The following is a 15632-nucleotide window of genomic DNA, read 5'->3' as shown; positions in this document are numbered from 1 at the left end:
TGGTCTGGGGGCCTTTAGAATGGGCCTGGGGGTCTCTAGAAGGGTCTAGGGGCCTTTAGAATTGTTCAGAGTGGCTCTAGAAGGATCTGGAGGCCTTTAGAAGGTCCCTGGGGAGCTCTAGAATTGTCTGGGGGCCTTTAGAAGGGAAAGGAGGGGCGCTAGAACGGTCTGAGGGCCTTTAGAAGAAACATGAGGGGCTCTAGAAGCATCTGGAAGCCTTTAGAAGGGGCCTTGAGGGCTCTAGAAGGGTTTAGGAGCCTTTAGAATCATCCAGAGGGGCTCTAGAATGGTCTGGATGCCTTTAGAAGGGCTCTGGGAGGCTCTAGAAGGGTCTGGGGGCCTTCAGATGGGCCTTCTTGGGCTCTAGAATGGTTTGGGGGCCTTTAGAAAGGCATTGAGGAGCTCTAGAAGAATCTGGGAGGCTTTACAAGGACCCTGTGTAGATCTAGAAGGGTCTGGGGGCTTTAAGAAGGGACATGAGGGGCTCAAGAACGGTCTGGGGGCCTTTAGAAGGGCTCTGGGGGGCTCTGGAAGGGTCTGGAGGCCTTTAGATGGGCCCTGGGGGGCTCTAGAAGTTCCTGGGGGCCTTTAGATTGTCCCTGGGGGGCTCTAGAATGATCTGGGTGCTTTTAGAAAGGCTCTGCAGGGCTCTAGAAGGGCCTGGGGGCCCTTAGAAGGAATGTGAGGGGCTCTACAATGGTCTGGGGGCATGAAGAAGGGTCAAGAGGTGATCTAGATGGGTCTTGAAGCTTTTAGAAGGGCTCAGGGGGGCTCTAGAAGGGTCAGGGGGCCTTTAGAAGGGTCAAGAGGCACTCTAGAAGGGTCTAGAAGCCTTTAGAAGGGGCCTTGGGGGGCTCTTGAAGGGTCTGGGTTCCTTTAGAAGGGCTCAGGGGAGCTCTAGAAGCATCTGGGGGCCTTTAGATAGACCCTGGGGAGCTCTTGGAGGGTCTGGGGGCCTTTAGAAGGGCCCGGGGACCTTTAGAGGGGCCCCAAGTGGCTTTAGAGGGCCCTGGAGGGCAATAGCAGGGTCTGGGGGCATTTAGGAAGGCCTGGGGGGCTCTAGAAAGGTCTAGGGGCTTTTAGAAGGCACATGAGGGGCTCTAGAATGGTCTGGGGGCTTTTAGAAGGGCCCTGAGAGCTTTTGGAATGGTCTGGAGTCCTTTAGAAGGGTCTGGGGGCTTTTAGAGTTTTCGTGGTGGTCCTGGAAGGCCCTAAGGGGGTCCCAGGGGGCTCCCAAGGGTCCTGGTGTTGGAAGACGAGTCGTGGGTTGGTCTCTAGGTGTCCAGAAGGGCCCTGTGGGTCCCCTCCCGGTGCCCCCAGTTCTTGTCCCAGTGACACCACGAGACGCTGGTCCCAACGTGGACTTTATTGATGAGGGTGGAGGGGGCAAACCAGTGCCCCCAGTCCCCTTCCCAGTGCCCCCAGCCCCCTCCCAGTGCCCCCAGCCCCCTTCCCAGTGCCCCCAGTCCCCCTCCCAGCGCCCCCAGTCCCCCTCCCAGTGCCCCCAGTCCCCTCCCAGTGCCCCCAGTCCCCCTCCCAGTGCCCCCAGTCCCCCTCCCAGTGCCCCCAGTCCCCCTCCCAGTGCCCCCAGTCCCCTCCCAGTGCCCCCAGTCCCCCTCCCAGTGCCCCCAGTGCCCCTCCCAGTGCCCCCAGTCCCCTTCCCAGTGCCCCCAGTCCCCTTCCCAGTGCCCCCAGTCCCCTCCCAGCGCCCCCAGTGCCCCTCCCAGTGCCCCCAGTGCCCCTCCCAGTGCCCCCAGTCCCCTGCCCAGTGCCCCCAGTCCCCCTCCCAGTGCCCCCAGTCCCCCCCAGTCGCCCCCATCACCCCCCAGTGCTGCCGGCGTTGGTCGCCCCACGGCGCCTCCCCCTCCTGCGGCCTCGGGAGGGGGCGGCAGCAGCGGCGCCGCCACCATCGTTCCCAGCGCTCCCAGTCGGGGCGGGCGCCACGTCCAGTTGGAGGGAACCGTGCAGGGTGGCCAAGCGAGGGCTCTCCAGGGCGGCCGCCAACCGACGGAGACCAGGGCGAAGGGGAACCACCGGCTGCCGAAGCCGAACCGTCTGCCCCGGCCCCACCGGCCTGGGGGACACCACGGGGGGTCACCGAGGGGTCACGTGACATCATATGGGGTCAGGGGGTCAAGGGGAGTCATGGGGGGTCAACGGGAGTCATGGAGGAGCATGGGATCATGGAGAACCATGGAGGACCATCAAGAGTCATGGAGGTCCATGGGGTCATATGGGGGTCACGTGGCGTCATGTGGGGTTAGGGGGTCAACGGGAGTCATGGAGATCAATGGGAGTCACGGAGGAGCATGGGATCATGGAGAATCACCAAGGCTCATGGAGGTCCATGGGGTCATATAGGGTCACCGAGGGGTCACGTGACATCATATGGGGTCAGGGGGTCAAGGGGAGTCATGGGGGTCAACGGGAGGCATGGAGGACCATGGGATCATGGAAGTCCTAGGGTGTCATCAAGGGTTCTGGAGGACCAAGGGGGTCATGGAGGTTCATAGGAAGCCATCAGGGGTCCCCAGTCCCCCCCGTCCCCATGTCCTCACCCGATCTGGATGGGTTTGGGGCAGGAGATGCCAGAGCCCTCCATGCGCAAGGTGGCTCCACTCAGCGTGTCCGGCAGGGGGTTCTGGAAAACCACCTGCACCGGCGTCTCCTGGCCCACCACGGCTGGCGCCAGCAGCTGCACAAGATGGGACCTTGTGGTGGGACCCCCAAGGCCTGACCTGGAGACCCCAGACCACCAGGCCCCATTCCTGGAGGATCTCCAAACGTCCTGAAGGAACTCAGCCCATCTTGGAGAACCCAGATCCAGCCTGGAGGTCCTAGAGGACCCTAGACCCATCCTTGATGACCCCAGACCCCCAGAATCATTCTGGAGGAACCCAAGGGTCCTGGAGGATCCCAGAACCCATCCTGGAGTTCCTGGAGGACCCCAGACCCATCCTGGAGAATCCAAATGTCCTGGAGGACCCCAATCCTAAAAGATCCAAGTGCCCTGGAAGACTCGAGCCCTATCCTGGGGGCTCCAAGATCCATATCCTGGAGGAACCAAGGGTCCTGGAGGTCCTTGATAACCCCAGCCCCATCTTGGAGGCCCCAAGGGTCTTGGAGATCCTTGATGGCCCCATCCTGGAGGCCCCAAGGGTTTTGGAGATCCTTGATGGCCCCATCCTGGAGGCCACAGATGTCCAGGTGGGAGGTGGAGATCCCTGGCAGGTCCCTCACCGTCAGGGTGAGCTCGGGTGAGTGCAGCCGGACCCGAAGCTCCTTGGCCACCACTTGTCCCGTCTCCTCCACGGCGCCGGCCGCCGTCAGCTTCAGAGCATCCTGGTCACCCACGTGGGGGCCGTACTCGGAGTATGGAACGGCCATGGTCACCGTCTCCTCTGGGGAGGACACACAGCGGCATCAGGGACCTCCAGATCCTGAGATCTTGACCAGATCCAGGGGTCTTGGCCACCAACATCCACCCCTGGGCAACCTGGACAACCCTGGTGGCAACGAAACCCTCGGAAAGAGGAGGAACAGGAGAGGAACCAGGGATCTGGGGGGGCTTCCAAGCATCTGGGATGGGCTTCAGGCATCTGGGTGGGATCCAGGGACCTCAGAGACCCCCAGATCCCAGCTGGATCCAGGGATCTTGACCAGATCCAGGGGTCTTGGCCACCAACATCCACCCCTGGGCAACCTGGACAACCCTGGTGGCAACGAATCCCTCGGGAAGAGTAGGAACGAGGTGGAACCAGGGATCTGGGAGGGATCTGGAGGTCCCGGGCCTCACCCTGCCCCGGTGGCACCGTGCGTCGGTGCTGCTCCTGCCGGAAGGCGGCGCCAGCAACCCCGGTGTAGCGGACGGAGCAGAGCGAGAGGCGGAGGAGAAGCGTCCGTGGCTCCAAGCCCTCGTTCCTGGCCACCACCCGCAGCTCCAGCTCAGCCCCGGCCACCGTAGGACCCGTCCCCAGCGTCACCGACACCTCCCCCGTGGACGGCGACCCCCGGTTCCGCGGGCGAGAGCCATGGGACGTGGCGGTGGAGACGGCCTGGCGCTCCTCCTCCGAGCCTGGGGGGAGGTCAACGGGTCTTGAGGGACAAGGGTTGGGGGTCTATGGGTCAAGGACTGGGGTCAATGGGTCTTGAGGGCCAAGGGTTGAGGTCAATGGGTCAAGGGTTGAGGTGAATGGGTCTTGAGGGCCAAGGGTTGGGGTCAATGGACTGATGGTTAAGGTCAACAGGTCTTGAGGGCCAAGGGTTGAGGTCAATGGGTCAAGGGTTGAGGTGAATGGGTCTTGTGGGCCAAGGGCTGAGGTCCATGGGTCTTGAGGGTCAAGGGCTGAGGTCAACAGGTTGAGGTCAACGGATCAAGGTTGTGGCTGGCGGGTCAGGGTCAGGGCTGGATCCCCGCGGCTCAGGTGACGGTTGGAGGGGTCCCCGGTGGGGTGGGGTCCCTGGGGTCCCCGGGGGCCTCACCCTCGGGGTGTTTGTACTGGTGGGTGACGTCCACGCGGGCGCCCGAGCCCGCCCCCAGGGTGCTGATGCGGCGCCCGATGGCGCCTTCCTCCACGTGCACCACGGCGAAGGCCCCGCTGGGCTGCCGCTGCCAGTAGACCTTGTCGCTGTTCACCTGCGGCCTCGTTAGTGTTAATTACCCCTTCATTTAGCGTAGGGACCTCCCCCCCGTTAGCGGGAGACGCACCCACCTCGGCGAAGACGAAGGGCGTGTCGTACTTGAGGAAGACCTCGCCGTTCTTCACCGCCGTCACTGAGCAGGGCCCGCAGCAGAAGAGACCTACGTGGACCAGTAGGAACCAGTACAGACCAGTAGGAACCAGTACAGACCAGTAGGAACCAGTACAGACCAGTAGGAGCCACTAGGAACCAGTACAGACCAGTAGGAGCTACTGTGATCCCGTCACATGGACCATCATTGAGTGATCGTGGAGGCTCCTCCCCCTCCCACTGGCCCCCAACCTCCCCCTCCACCCAGTATAGACCAGTACAGACCAGTACAAGCCAGTAGGAACCGGTACAGACCAGTAGGAACCAGTACAGACCAGTAGGAACCAGTAGAGACCAGTAGGAACCATTGCGAACCCATCGCATGGACCCTCCAGCAGCTCCTCCCTGTCCCACCACCCGCAAACTGTCCCTTCCCCCAGCATCTCCAGTGCCTCCCAGTCTAAACCAGTCTAAACCAGTCTAAACCAGTCTAAACCAGTACCGCTGCTGGTCTCCTGGGGGGTGGCGTCCACCACCTGCCACCCATCGTAGCCATCGGGGAGGTCCGGGCGCTTCATCCAACAGTCATTCCACACGTGGAAGTTCCTGTTGGGTGAGGAGGGCAAATACCAGTATAAACCAGTCCAGAGCGGCAGAGGACACCAGTACAACCCAGTATAAACCAGTACCAAACAGAGTCGGTGTTGAGGCGCTCCAGGGGCCGCATGTTCTCGTCGAAGTAGATGTCGGTGGTGAGGGAGACGTCGGTGTCGTGGGCCGAGTTGTAGTTGGTGACGGTGCGGGTGGGGAGGCCCAGGCAGCGCAGCACTGCGGGCACCAGTACGGACCAGTATAAACCAGTAAGAACCAGTAGGACCGCCAGAAGTCGCTATCAAAGCATCTCTCGCTCTCGGTTGACTCGTTTCTCCATGACGAGCTCCCTTGTGACCCCCTCCCAGTAGAAACCAGGTCAGGAGGAACCAGCAGGGACCAGTAGGAGCCAGCAGGGACCAGAAGAGACCAGTAGGAGCCAGCAGGGACCAGTAGGAGCCAGCAGGGACCAGTAGGAGCCAGCAGGGACCAGTAGGAGCCAGCAGGGACCAGTAGGAGCCAGCAGGGACCAGTATCAAGCCTAGCTTCATGGTTGAGTCTTCTCTCTACAAGGGGCTCCTCTCTGCTTCCCAGTGACCCCTTCCCAGTATAAACCAGTCCAGACCAGGAAGAAACCAGTATGGAGCTTCTCATCTCGCCCCCATCTTCCCACCCTTAGGGTGACCCCCGTGACTTCCCAACGGCTCCTGGAGGTGCCCAGACCCTCCCCGGCCTACGCCAGGGCTGGACCAGTCCAGACCAGTACAAACCAGTAGTCATGACGCCGGCGAAGACCCAGCACTGGCCGTAGCGCACGGGGGCGCCCGAGGCATGGTAGGCGCGTAGGATGTCCACGGAGCCGGCCCAGGCCGAGGGGTTGGTGCCTTGGCCGTACTCGCCCGTCCAGTTGCCCACCAGGACCCCGTTGTCATCCAGGGAGTTCACCTGAGACCCAAAATCCCCATGTTTCACCCCAAAATGCAGACGGGGCCACCAGAAGCCAACGGGGGCCACCAGAAGCCAACGGAGCTCTGGTGGACCCCAAAAGCCAACATTTCACCCCAAAAAAAACTCATCAAACCCCAATGTTTCACCGCTAAAAGTCATCAAAACGTTTCATCATCAAAACTCAGCATTTCACCCCAAAGTCCAAAATTTCACACCTAAAAGTCATCAAAACTCAACATTTCACCACCAAACCCAACGATTCAGCCCAAAAAACTCATCAAAACCCAACATTTCACCCAAAAGACCAACATTTCACATCTAAAACTCATCAAAACCCAACATTTTGCCCCAAAACCCAACGTTTTGCCCCAAAAAGTCATCAAAACCCAACATTTCGCCCCAAAACCCAACGTTTCACACCTAAAACTCATCAAAACCCAATGTTTCACTCCAAAAAGTCATCAAACCCCAACATTTCACCCCAAAACCCAACGTTTCACTCCAAAACCTCATCAAAACCCAACATTTCACCCCAAAACCCAAAGTTTCACTCCAAAACCTCATCAAACCCCCACATTTCACCCCAAAACCCAAAGTTTCACACCTAAAACTCATCAAAACCCAACATTTCACCCAAAAGACCAACATTTCACATCTAAAACTCATCAAAACCCAACATTTTGCCCCAAAACCCAACGTTTTGCCCCAAAAAGTCATCAAAACCCAACATTTCGCCCCAAAACCCAACGTTTCACACCTAAAACTCATCAAAACCCAATGTTTCACTCCAAAAAGTCATCAAACCCCAACATTTCACCCCAAAACCCAACGTTTCACTCCAAAACCTCATCAAAACCCCACATTTCACCCCAAAACCCAAAGTTTCACACCTAAAACTCATCAAAACCCAACATTTTGCCCCAAAACCCAACGTTTCACAGCTAAAACTCATCAAAAACCAACGTTTCGCCCCAAAACCCAAAGTTTCACACCTAAAACTCATCAAAACCCAACATTTCACACAAAACCCAACATTTCACATCTAAAACTCATGAAAACCCAACATTTTGCCCCAAAACCCAAAGTTTCACACCTAAAACTCATCAAAACCCAACATTTTGCCCCAAAACCCAACGTTTCACATCTAAAACTCATCAAAACCCAACATTTTGCCCCAAAACCTAACGTTTCACACCTAAAACTCATCAAAACCCAACGTTTTGCCCCAAAACCCAACATTTCATTCCAAAAAGTCATCAAAACCCAACATTTCACCCCAAAACCCAACGTTTCACTCCAAAACCTCATCAAAACCCCACATTTCACTCCAAAACCCAAAGTTTCACACCTAAAACTCATCAAAACCCAACATTTTGCCCCAAAACCCAACGTTTCACTCCAAAACCTCATCAAAACCCCACATTTCACCCCAAAACCCAAAGTTTCACACCTAAAACTCATCAAAACCCAACATTTCACACAAAACCCAACATTTCACATCTAAAACTCATCAAAACCCAACATTTTGCCCCAAAACCCAAAGTTTCACACCTAAAACTCATCAAAACCCAACATTTTGCCCCAAAAGACCAACATTTCACATCTAAAACTCATGAAAACCCAACATTTTGCCCCAAAACCTAACGTTTCACACCTAAAACTCATCAAAACCCAACGTTTTGCCCCAAAACCCAACATTTCATTCCAAAAAGTCATCAAAACCCAACATTTCACCCCAAAACCCAACGTTTCACTCCAAAACCTCATCAAAACCCAACATTTCACTCCAAAACCCAATGTTTCACAGCTAAAACTCATCAAAAACCAACATTTCACCCCAAAAACCAACGTTTCACCCCAAAACCTCATCAAAACCCAACATTTCACCCCAAAACCCCAACATTTCACATCCAAAACTCATCAAAACCCAACATTTCACCCCAAAACCCAACGTTTCACAGCTAAAACTCATCAAAACCCACCGTTTCGCCCCAAAACCCACCATGGCGGAGATGACGCGTGACACCATCACGGGGTCTCCTCGGGCGCTGTGGGGCATCCCTCGCCGGTCCAGGATGTAGAGGCAGGCGTCCAGCACCCCCGCGTCGAACTGGGGGGACCCCAAGACCCCCCAAAACCCAACTTTTCACCCCAAAACTCAACGTTTCACCCCCAAAACCCAACGTCCCACCCCATAGCCGCCCCAAATCCCATCAAACTCCACCATTTGGGGGGCTTCTACTCTCCTACTGTTGATGCTTTTTGGGGAACCACCAAGGGCTTGGGGACCCCCCTTGACTTTGGGGGCGATTCAGTAAGTTTTGGGGTCCCACCTCCCATTTTTGGGGTCCAACCTCCCATTTTCGGGGTCCAACCTCCCATTTCCCACCCAAATTCTTGGGGTCCCACCACGTTTCGGGGCTGATTCAACCAGTTTTTGGGGTCCTCCTGGGTTTCGAGGTACCTGCCCGTAGTTCCAGGCCCTCTCGGCGATTTGGTGCTCGGTGCCATAGAATATGCGCCCGCTCTCATTAAGGACGTACTCGTTAAGGTCGCTCGTCTCCTCCATGTAGACCTGGTCATCTGGGGGGGGGTGTGGAGGGGGAGATAATTAGGGGGGGACCCCAAAATTCATCCTGAGAAGCTCCAAAATTGTGGAATCTCACCTCAAGGAGCCCCAAAACCACCTAAATTCACTCCAGAACTTCAGAATCTCACCTCAAGGAGCCCTAAAATTGTGGAATCTCACCTCAAGGAGCCCCAAAACCACCTAAACTCGCTCCAGAACTTCAGAATCTCCCCCAAGAAGACCTAAAATTGTAGAATCTCACCTCAAGGAGCCCCCAAACCACCTAAATTCACTCCAGAACTTCAGAATCTCCCCCAAGAAGACCTAAAATTGTAGAATCTCACCTCAAGGAGCCCCAAAACCACCTAAATTCACTCCAGAACTTCAGAATCTCACCTCAAGGAGCCCTAAAATTGTGGAATCTCACCTCAAGGAGCCCCAAAACCACCTAAATTCACTCCAGAACTTCAGAATCTCCCCCAAGGAGACCTAAAATTGTGGAATCTCACCTCAAGGAGCCCCAAAACCACCTAAACTCACTTCAGAACTTCAGAATCTCCCCCAAGGAGACCTAAAATTGTGGAATCTCACCTCAAGGAGCCCCAAAACCACCTAAACTCGCTCCAGAACTTCAGAATCTTCCCCAAGAAGACCTAAAATTGTGGAATCTCACCTCAAGGAGCTCCAAAACCACCTAAATTCACTCCAGAACTTCAGAATCTCACCTCAAGGAGCCCCCAAACCACCTAAATTCACTCCAGAACTTCAGAATCTCCCCCAAGAAGACCTAAAATTGTAGAATCTCACCTCAAGGAGCCCCCAAACCACCTAAATACACTCCAGAACTTCAGAATCTCCCCCAAGAAGACCTAAAATTGTGGAATCTCACCTCAAGGAGCCCCAAAACCACCTAAACTCACACCAGAACTTCAGAATCTCCCCCAAGAAGACCTAAAATTGTGGAATCTCACCTCAAGGAGCTCCAAAACCACCTAAATTCACTCCAGAACTTCAGAATCTCCCCCAAGAAGACCTAAAATTGTAGAATCTCACCTCAAGGAGCCCCAAAACCACCTAAACTCACTTCAGAACTTCAGAATCTCCCCCAAGAAGACCTAAAATTGTGGAATCTCACCTCAAGGAGCTCCAAAACCACCTAAATTCACTCCAGAACTTCAGAATCTCACCTCAAGGAGCCCCCAAACCACCTAAACTCACACCAGAACTTCAGAATCTCCCCCAAGAAGACCTAAAATTGTGGAATCTCACCTCAAGGAGCCCCAAAACCACCTAAATTGACCCCGATTGCCCCAAAAAGTGGGGGGCTTGGCCCCAGAAGGTCTCACCGGGGCACCAGGGGTTGAAGAGGAGGTAGAAGTCGTTGGCGTCGTCGAAGGGGGCGGCGAAGGAGCCGGCGCGCGTCCGGCTCTTGAGGCTGAGGTGGTAGCGGCCGATGGGGGCGTCGGGCGGCGCGGCCAGAGCCAGGCTGAGGGCGTGACCCGCCCCGTCCTCCGGCTCCTCCTCCAGCTCCGCCGTCCAGCCGGTGGCCGAGGTCTCCCCCAGGGGGATGAGGACGTGGGTGCCCTTGGCCACCTGCGGGTTGGGGCCTGGAGGAGGGGTGGACATCATCAGTTGAGCCCCGTGAGGTCATGGAGACACCACGCGATGTCATTGAACCCTCCACTGAGGTCATGGAACCTCTTGAGGTCACGGAACCCATGGAGGTCAATTAACCCCTGGAGGTCATGGAACCCCTGGAGGTCATGGAACCCCTGGAGGTCATGGGAACCATGGAGGTCATGGGAACCCCTGGAGGTCATGGGAACCCCTGGAGGTCAAGGAACCCCTGGAGGTCATGGGAACCCTGGAGGTCAAGGAACCCCTGGAGGTCAAGGAACCCCTGGAGGTCATGGGAACCCTGGAGGTCATGGAACCCATGGAGGTCGTGGAAACCCTGGAGGTCGTGGAAACCCTGGAGGTCGTGGGAACCATGGAGGTCATGGGAACCCTGGAGGTCATGGAACCCATGGAGGTCATGGAACCCATGGAGGTCATGGAAACCCTGGAGGTCATGGAAACCCTGGAGGTCGTCACCCAAGTCCCTCATTAGGACCCCCAGCCCCTAATTGGCACCCCCCAGTTCCCAATTAGCATCTCCAGCCCTAATTAGTGCTCCTCCAGCCACAATTTTCGCCCCTCCAGCCCTTAACTAGCGGCCCTCAGCTCCCAATTAGCATCTCCAACCCTAATTAATGCTCTCCAGCCCCAATTTTTGCTCCTCCAACCCTAATTTTCACCCTTCCAGCCCCAATTTTCACCCCTCCAGCTCCGAATATTGCCCCCCCAGCCCCTAATTAGTTCCCTACAGCCGCTAATTAGTGCCACTCAGGTCCAAATTGGCATCGCCAACCCTAATTAATGCCCTCCAGCCCCAATTTTCACCCCTCCAACCCCAATTTTTGCCCCTCCGACCCCAACTTTTGCCCCTCCAACCCCAACTTTCCACCCCCCAGCCCCTAATTAGCGCCCCCAGCCCCTAATTAGCCTCTCACCGAGGGTGAGCTCGACGCAGAGCTCGTCGTCGTCGCGGTCGAAGGGCCGAGGGAGGAGGACGCGGAGCCCGAAGCGTTGGCCGCGGCGCAGGACGGGGCGCGAGGCCTCGAACTCCGACGTGTGGTGGGAGTCACGGTCGGAGCGACAGGAAACCACGAGGCCTCGAGGCACCAGGAGCCCTGGGGGGGTTGGACCCAAAAGGAGGGGGTTTGGACCCAAAATGATCATTTTTGGCTCCAAAAGGAGGTTTTGACCCAACATGCTCATTTTTGGACTCCAAAATGAGGTGGTTTGGACCCAAAATGAGGTGGTTTGGACCCAAAATGCTAATTTTTGGCCCCAAAATGAGGTGGTTTGGCCCCAAAAATGATCATTTTTGGCTCCAAAAGGAGGTTTCGACCCAAAATGAAGGGGGTTGGACCCAAAATGCTCATTTTTGGACCCAAAAGGAGGGAATTTGGACCCAAAAGGAGGGGGTTTGGACCCAAAATGCTGATTTTTGGCCCCAAAAGGAGGTTTTGACTGAAAATGAAGGGGGTTGGACCCAAAATGCTCATTTTTGGAACCAAAATGAAGTGGTTTGGACCCAAAATGCTCAGTTTTGGACCCAAAATGAGGGGGTTTGGATCCAAAATGATCATTTTTGGACCCAAAAGGAGGTTTCGACTGAAAATGAAGGGGGTTGGACCCAAAATGCTCATTTTTGGACCCAAAAGGAGGGAATTTGGACCCAAAAGGAGGGGGTTTGGACCCAAAATGCTCATTTTTGGACCCAAAAGGAGGGAGTTTGGCCCCAAAAGGAGCAGGTTTAGACCCAAAATGCTCATTTTTGGCTCCAAAAGGAGGTTTGGCCCCCAAATGAGGGGGGGCGGTCCCAAAATGCTCATTTTTGGAGCCTAAATGATCAGGTTTTGCCCCCAAATGAGGCTTTTTTTTTAAAATGAGGGCCTCGAAACTACCTTTTTTTCACCCCAACCCCCCTTTTTTTCCAACGAGAAGCCCCCAAACTGCTCTTTTTTAGTAACGGGGAGCCCTAAAACCAGCTTTTTTTTTTTTTTTTTTGCCTGAAACCACCTTTTTGATTTCTTTCAATGGGGAGCCTCGAAACTGCTGCTTTTTTTCTCAATGGGGAGCCTCGAAACCACTTTTTTTCTCAATGGGGAGCCTTGAAACCACCTTTTCCTCAATGGGGAGCCTCGAAACCACTTTTTTTCTCAATGGGGAGCCTTGAAACCAGCTTTTCCTCAATGGGGAGCCTCGAAACCACTTTTTTTCTCAATGGGGAGCCTTGAAACCACCTTTTTCTCAATGGGGAGCCTCGAAACCACTTTTTTCTCAATGGGGAGCCTCGAAACCACTTTTTTCTCAATGGGGAGCCTCGAAACCACCTTTTTTCACCCCAAACCCCATTTTTTTCACCCCAAACCTTCTTTTCTCCCAAAAAAAAAGCTCTTTCCCCCCCCCACCCCACCCCGTTTTAACCCCACACTGACCGGGCCGGGGGACCTGGGGGGGTCTTCTCCCCGGGATCTCTCCGGGCAGGGGGTCCCAGTCGCGTTCCCGACGTCGGCAGCAGCCGCAGCAGCCACCCAGGCGGCGCCAGAACCCGCGGGCTCGGGGCCGAGGGGCAGGAGGAGACCGGGAGGCCCCGGGGCGGAGGCTGGCACCCGCCCACCGCCCCCCGTCCAGCCGCGGGTCCACCTCCGGCATGGCCTGTATGGACCAGTATGGACCAGTAGGGACCAGTACGGACCCGTCCGGGGCACTGGGAGGCGCGAGGAAGCAGCACGGGTAGCCACGGCCTCCACGAACCCCATGGTGATGCCTTCAGAGCACTCCCAGTAGGGACTGGTAGGGCTTGTTGTGCGCCAAAACTGGGCTCTAAAGACCAGTATGGACCAGTAGAGACCAGTATGGACCAGTACACATCGTCAAAGACCAGTATGAACTCACAGACACCAGTATGGACCAGTAAGAGAGAGAGGACACCAGTAGGAACCACCAAGACCTTCCATAATGGCTCATTTATCGCTTCCCAGTAAGACCAGTAAGGCCAGTAGAGGGTGTTAAAAACCAGTACAGACCCATGAAGACCAGTATGGACCAGTAGAAGAGGCAGGAAACCAGTAGGAATGGACCAGTCTGGCCCAGTAAGCCCCCAGTACAGCCCAGTAACCCCCCAGTCCTTCCCAGTATGGCCCAGTCACCCCTCCCAGCCTCTCAGTACAGCCCAGTAACCTCTCCCAGCCTCCCAGTAACCCCTCCCACGCTCCCGGTCTGGCCCAGTAACCCCCCAGTATGGCCCAGTAACCCCTCCCAGGCTCCCAGTCCTTCCCATTCTGCCTCCGTAGCCTCTCCCAGTCCACCCCAGTCCATCCCAGTGCCGCGCCCGCGGCGTCCCGGCCTGCCCGAGCAGCTCCCCCCCCCCCTCCGCCTCCTCTGCGGCTCCCAGTCCAACCAGTTCCCCCAGTTTGCCCAGTTCCCCCCTGCCACAGCTCCCACCGCTTTCCCGGAGCCCTCCCAGTCCCCCCAGTGCTCCCAGTAGATCCCGGTTACCCCCAGTTCTCTCGGCAACCAGAGTGCTCCCAGCTGGCCCCTCCCAGTGCTCCCAGTACCGCCAGTTACGCCCTCCCAGTTCTCCCAGTAACCCCTCCCAGTCGCCCCCTCAGAGTCTTTCTGATGACCCCTTCCCAGTCCTCCCAGTAACCCACTGTATGTCCTCCCACTAAGTCCACTAATCCCTCCCAGTTTGCCCCCAGTAACCCCCCTCCCATTCCTCCCAGTACCCCCCAGTTTCCCCCATAACACCCTCCAGTTCCTCCCCACGACCCCATTAAACCCTCCCAGTGCTCCCAGTAACTCCCATTCCCCCTCTTTACCCTCCCACTCCTCCCAGTTTGCCCAGTGACTCCCTCCCAGTGCTCCCAGTAACCCCAGTTCCCCCCTCCTTGGCCCCCCACTCCTTCCAGTTTGCCCAGTAACCCCAGTTCCCCCTTCTCTGGCCTCCCAGTAACCCCAGTTCCCCCTTCCAGCTGCCCCAGTGCCCCCCCCACGCCCTCTCCCAGTGCTCCCAGTACCTCCCAGTGGCTCCCAGTAATCCCAATATCCCGCACTCACTGGGGTTGGGGAACCAGGGGAAAGGGGGCGGGGCCAGGGGCGGAAGGGGCGGGGCTAACGATGGCCACGCCCCCATTGCCCCACACTTGGGGGCCCTATGGGGTGGGGCAGTGGCTCACTATGTGGCAAAGGGGGGTCTATGGGGTGGGGCAATGGCTCACTATGTGGCAAAGGGAGGGCAATGGGGTGGGGCAATGGCTCACTATGTGGCAGAGGGGGGGTCTATGGGGTGGGGCAATGGCTCACTATGTGGCAGGGAGGCTGCTATGGGGCAGGGAATCGGGGTCACCAGCGGGTGAGCTGTGGGGCAGGGCTGCCGGCTCACTATTTAGCAATGGGTCAGGCGTCACCCCCAGGACTGCGGGGGGGTCTATGGGGTGGGGCAATGGCTCACTATTTAGCAAGGGGGGTCTATGGGGTGGGGCGGTGGCTCACTATGTGGCAAAGGGGAGGCCTATGGGGTGTGGCAATGGCTCACTATTTAGCAAGGGGGGGCCTATGGGCTGGGGCAATGGCTCACTATGTGGCAAAGGGGGTCTATGGGGTAGGGCAGTGGCTCACTATTTAGCAAAGGGGGGCCTATGGGCTGGGGCAATGGCTCACTATGTGGCAAAGGGGGTCTATGGGGTAGGGCAGTGGCTCACTATTTAGCAAAGGAAGGCCTATGGGGTGCGCAATGGCTCACTATGTGGCAAAGGGGATCTATGGGGTGGGGCAATGGCTCACTATGTGGCAAAGGGGATCTATGGGGTGGGGTGGTGGCTCACTATGTGGCAAAGGGGATCTATGGGGTGGGGCGGTGGCTCACTATTTGGCAAGGCCGCCGTGGGGCGAGGCGTGGGGCAGGGAGAACGGGTCCTCCGGGTCCCACCCAGCTGTGGCGCAAGAGGGCGGCGGTTTGGGGTTTGGCTGCGATGAGGCAACTGGGAGGAACTGGGAGGGACTGGGAGCACCGGTTTGCTTCTGAGTTAGGGAGGAAGGAGCCTGGGGGTCCCCACAGCTCCCCCCATTCCCCCTCCCAGCGCCCCTATTCCCCTCCCAGTCCCACCCAGTGCCCCCAGTCCCCTCCCAGTTCCCCATTCCCCCTCCTCCCAATCCCCCCATTCATCAATCCCTGCTCCAT

At 56.8% G+C, this 15632-nt stretch overlaps 1 protein-coding gene across 1 annotated transcript; it reads right to left on the bottom strand.

Annotated features, from left to right (window-relative positions):
* Positions 1-1818: 1818 nt before the first annotated feature.
* On the bottom strand, positions 1819-14522 carry TGM1 (transglutaminase 1). Its single transcript, XM_069879127.1, has 15 exons — positions 14510-14522; positions 12886-13105; positions 11392-11571; positions 10186-10446; positions 8735-8853; positions 8273-8380; positions 6093-6267; positions 5421-5559; positions 5234-5337; positions 4713-4801; positions 4483-4636; positions 3797-4075; positions 3241-3401; positions 2559-2695; positions 1819-2074 (listed from the first exon to the last, which is right to left on the bottom strand). Exons 2-15 carry the CDS (start codon positions 13100-13102, stop codon positions 1819-1821), a joined length of 2379 nt encoding a protein of 792 aa, XP_069735228.1. The 5' UTR covers positions 13103-13105; positions 14510-14522.
* Between the last annotated feature and the right edge of the window lie 1110 nt (positions 14523-15632).

Source organism: Phaenicophaeus curvirostris, chromosome 33 (genome assembly GCF_032191515.1).
Source record: "Phaenicophaeus curvirostris isolate KB17595 chromosome 33, BPBGC_Pcur_1.0, whole genome shotgun sequence".
Taxonomy (NCBI): Eukaryota; Metazoa; Chordata; class Aves; order Cuculiformes; family Cuculidae; genus Phaenicophaeus; species Phaenicophaeus curvirostris.
The sequence above is the reverse complement of the archived record's forward strand: the minus strand, read 5'-3'. Positions and strand labels throughout refer to the sequence as shown.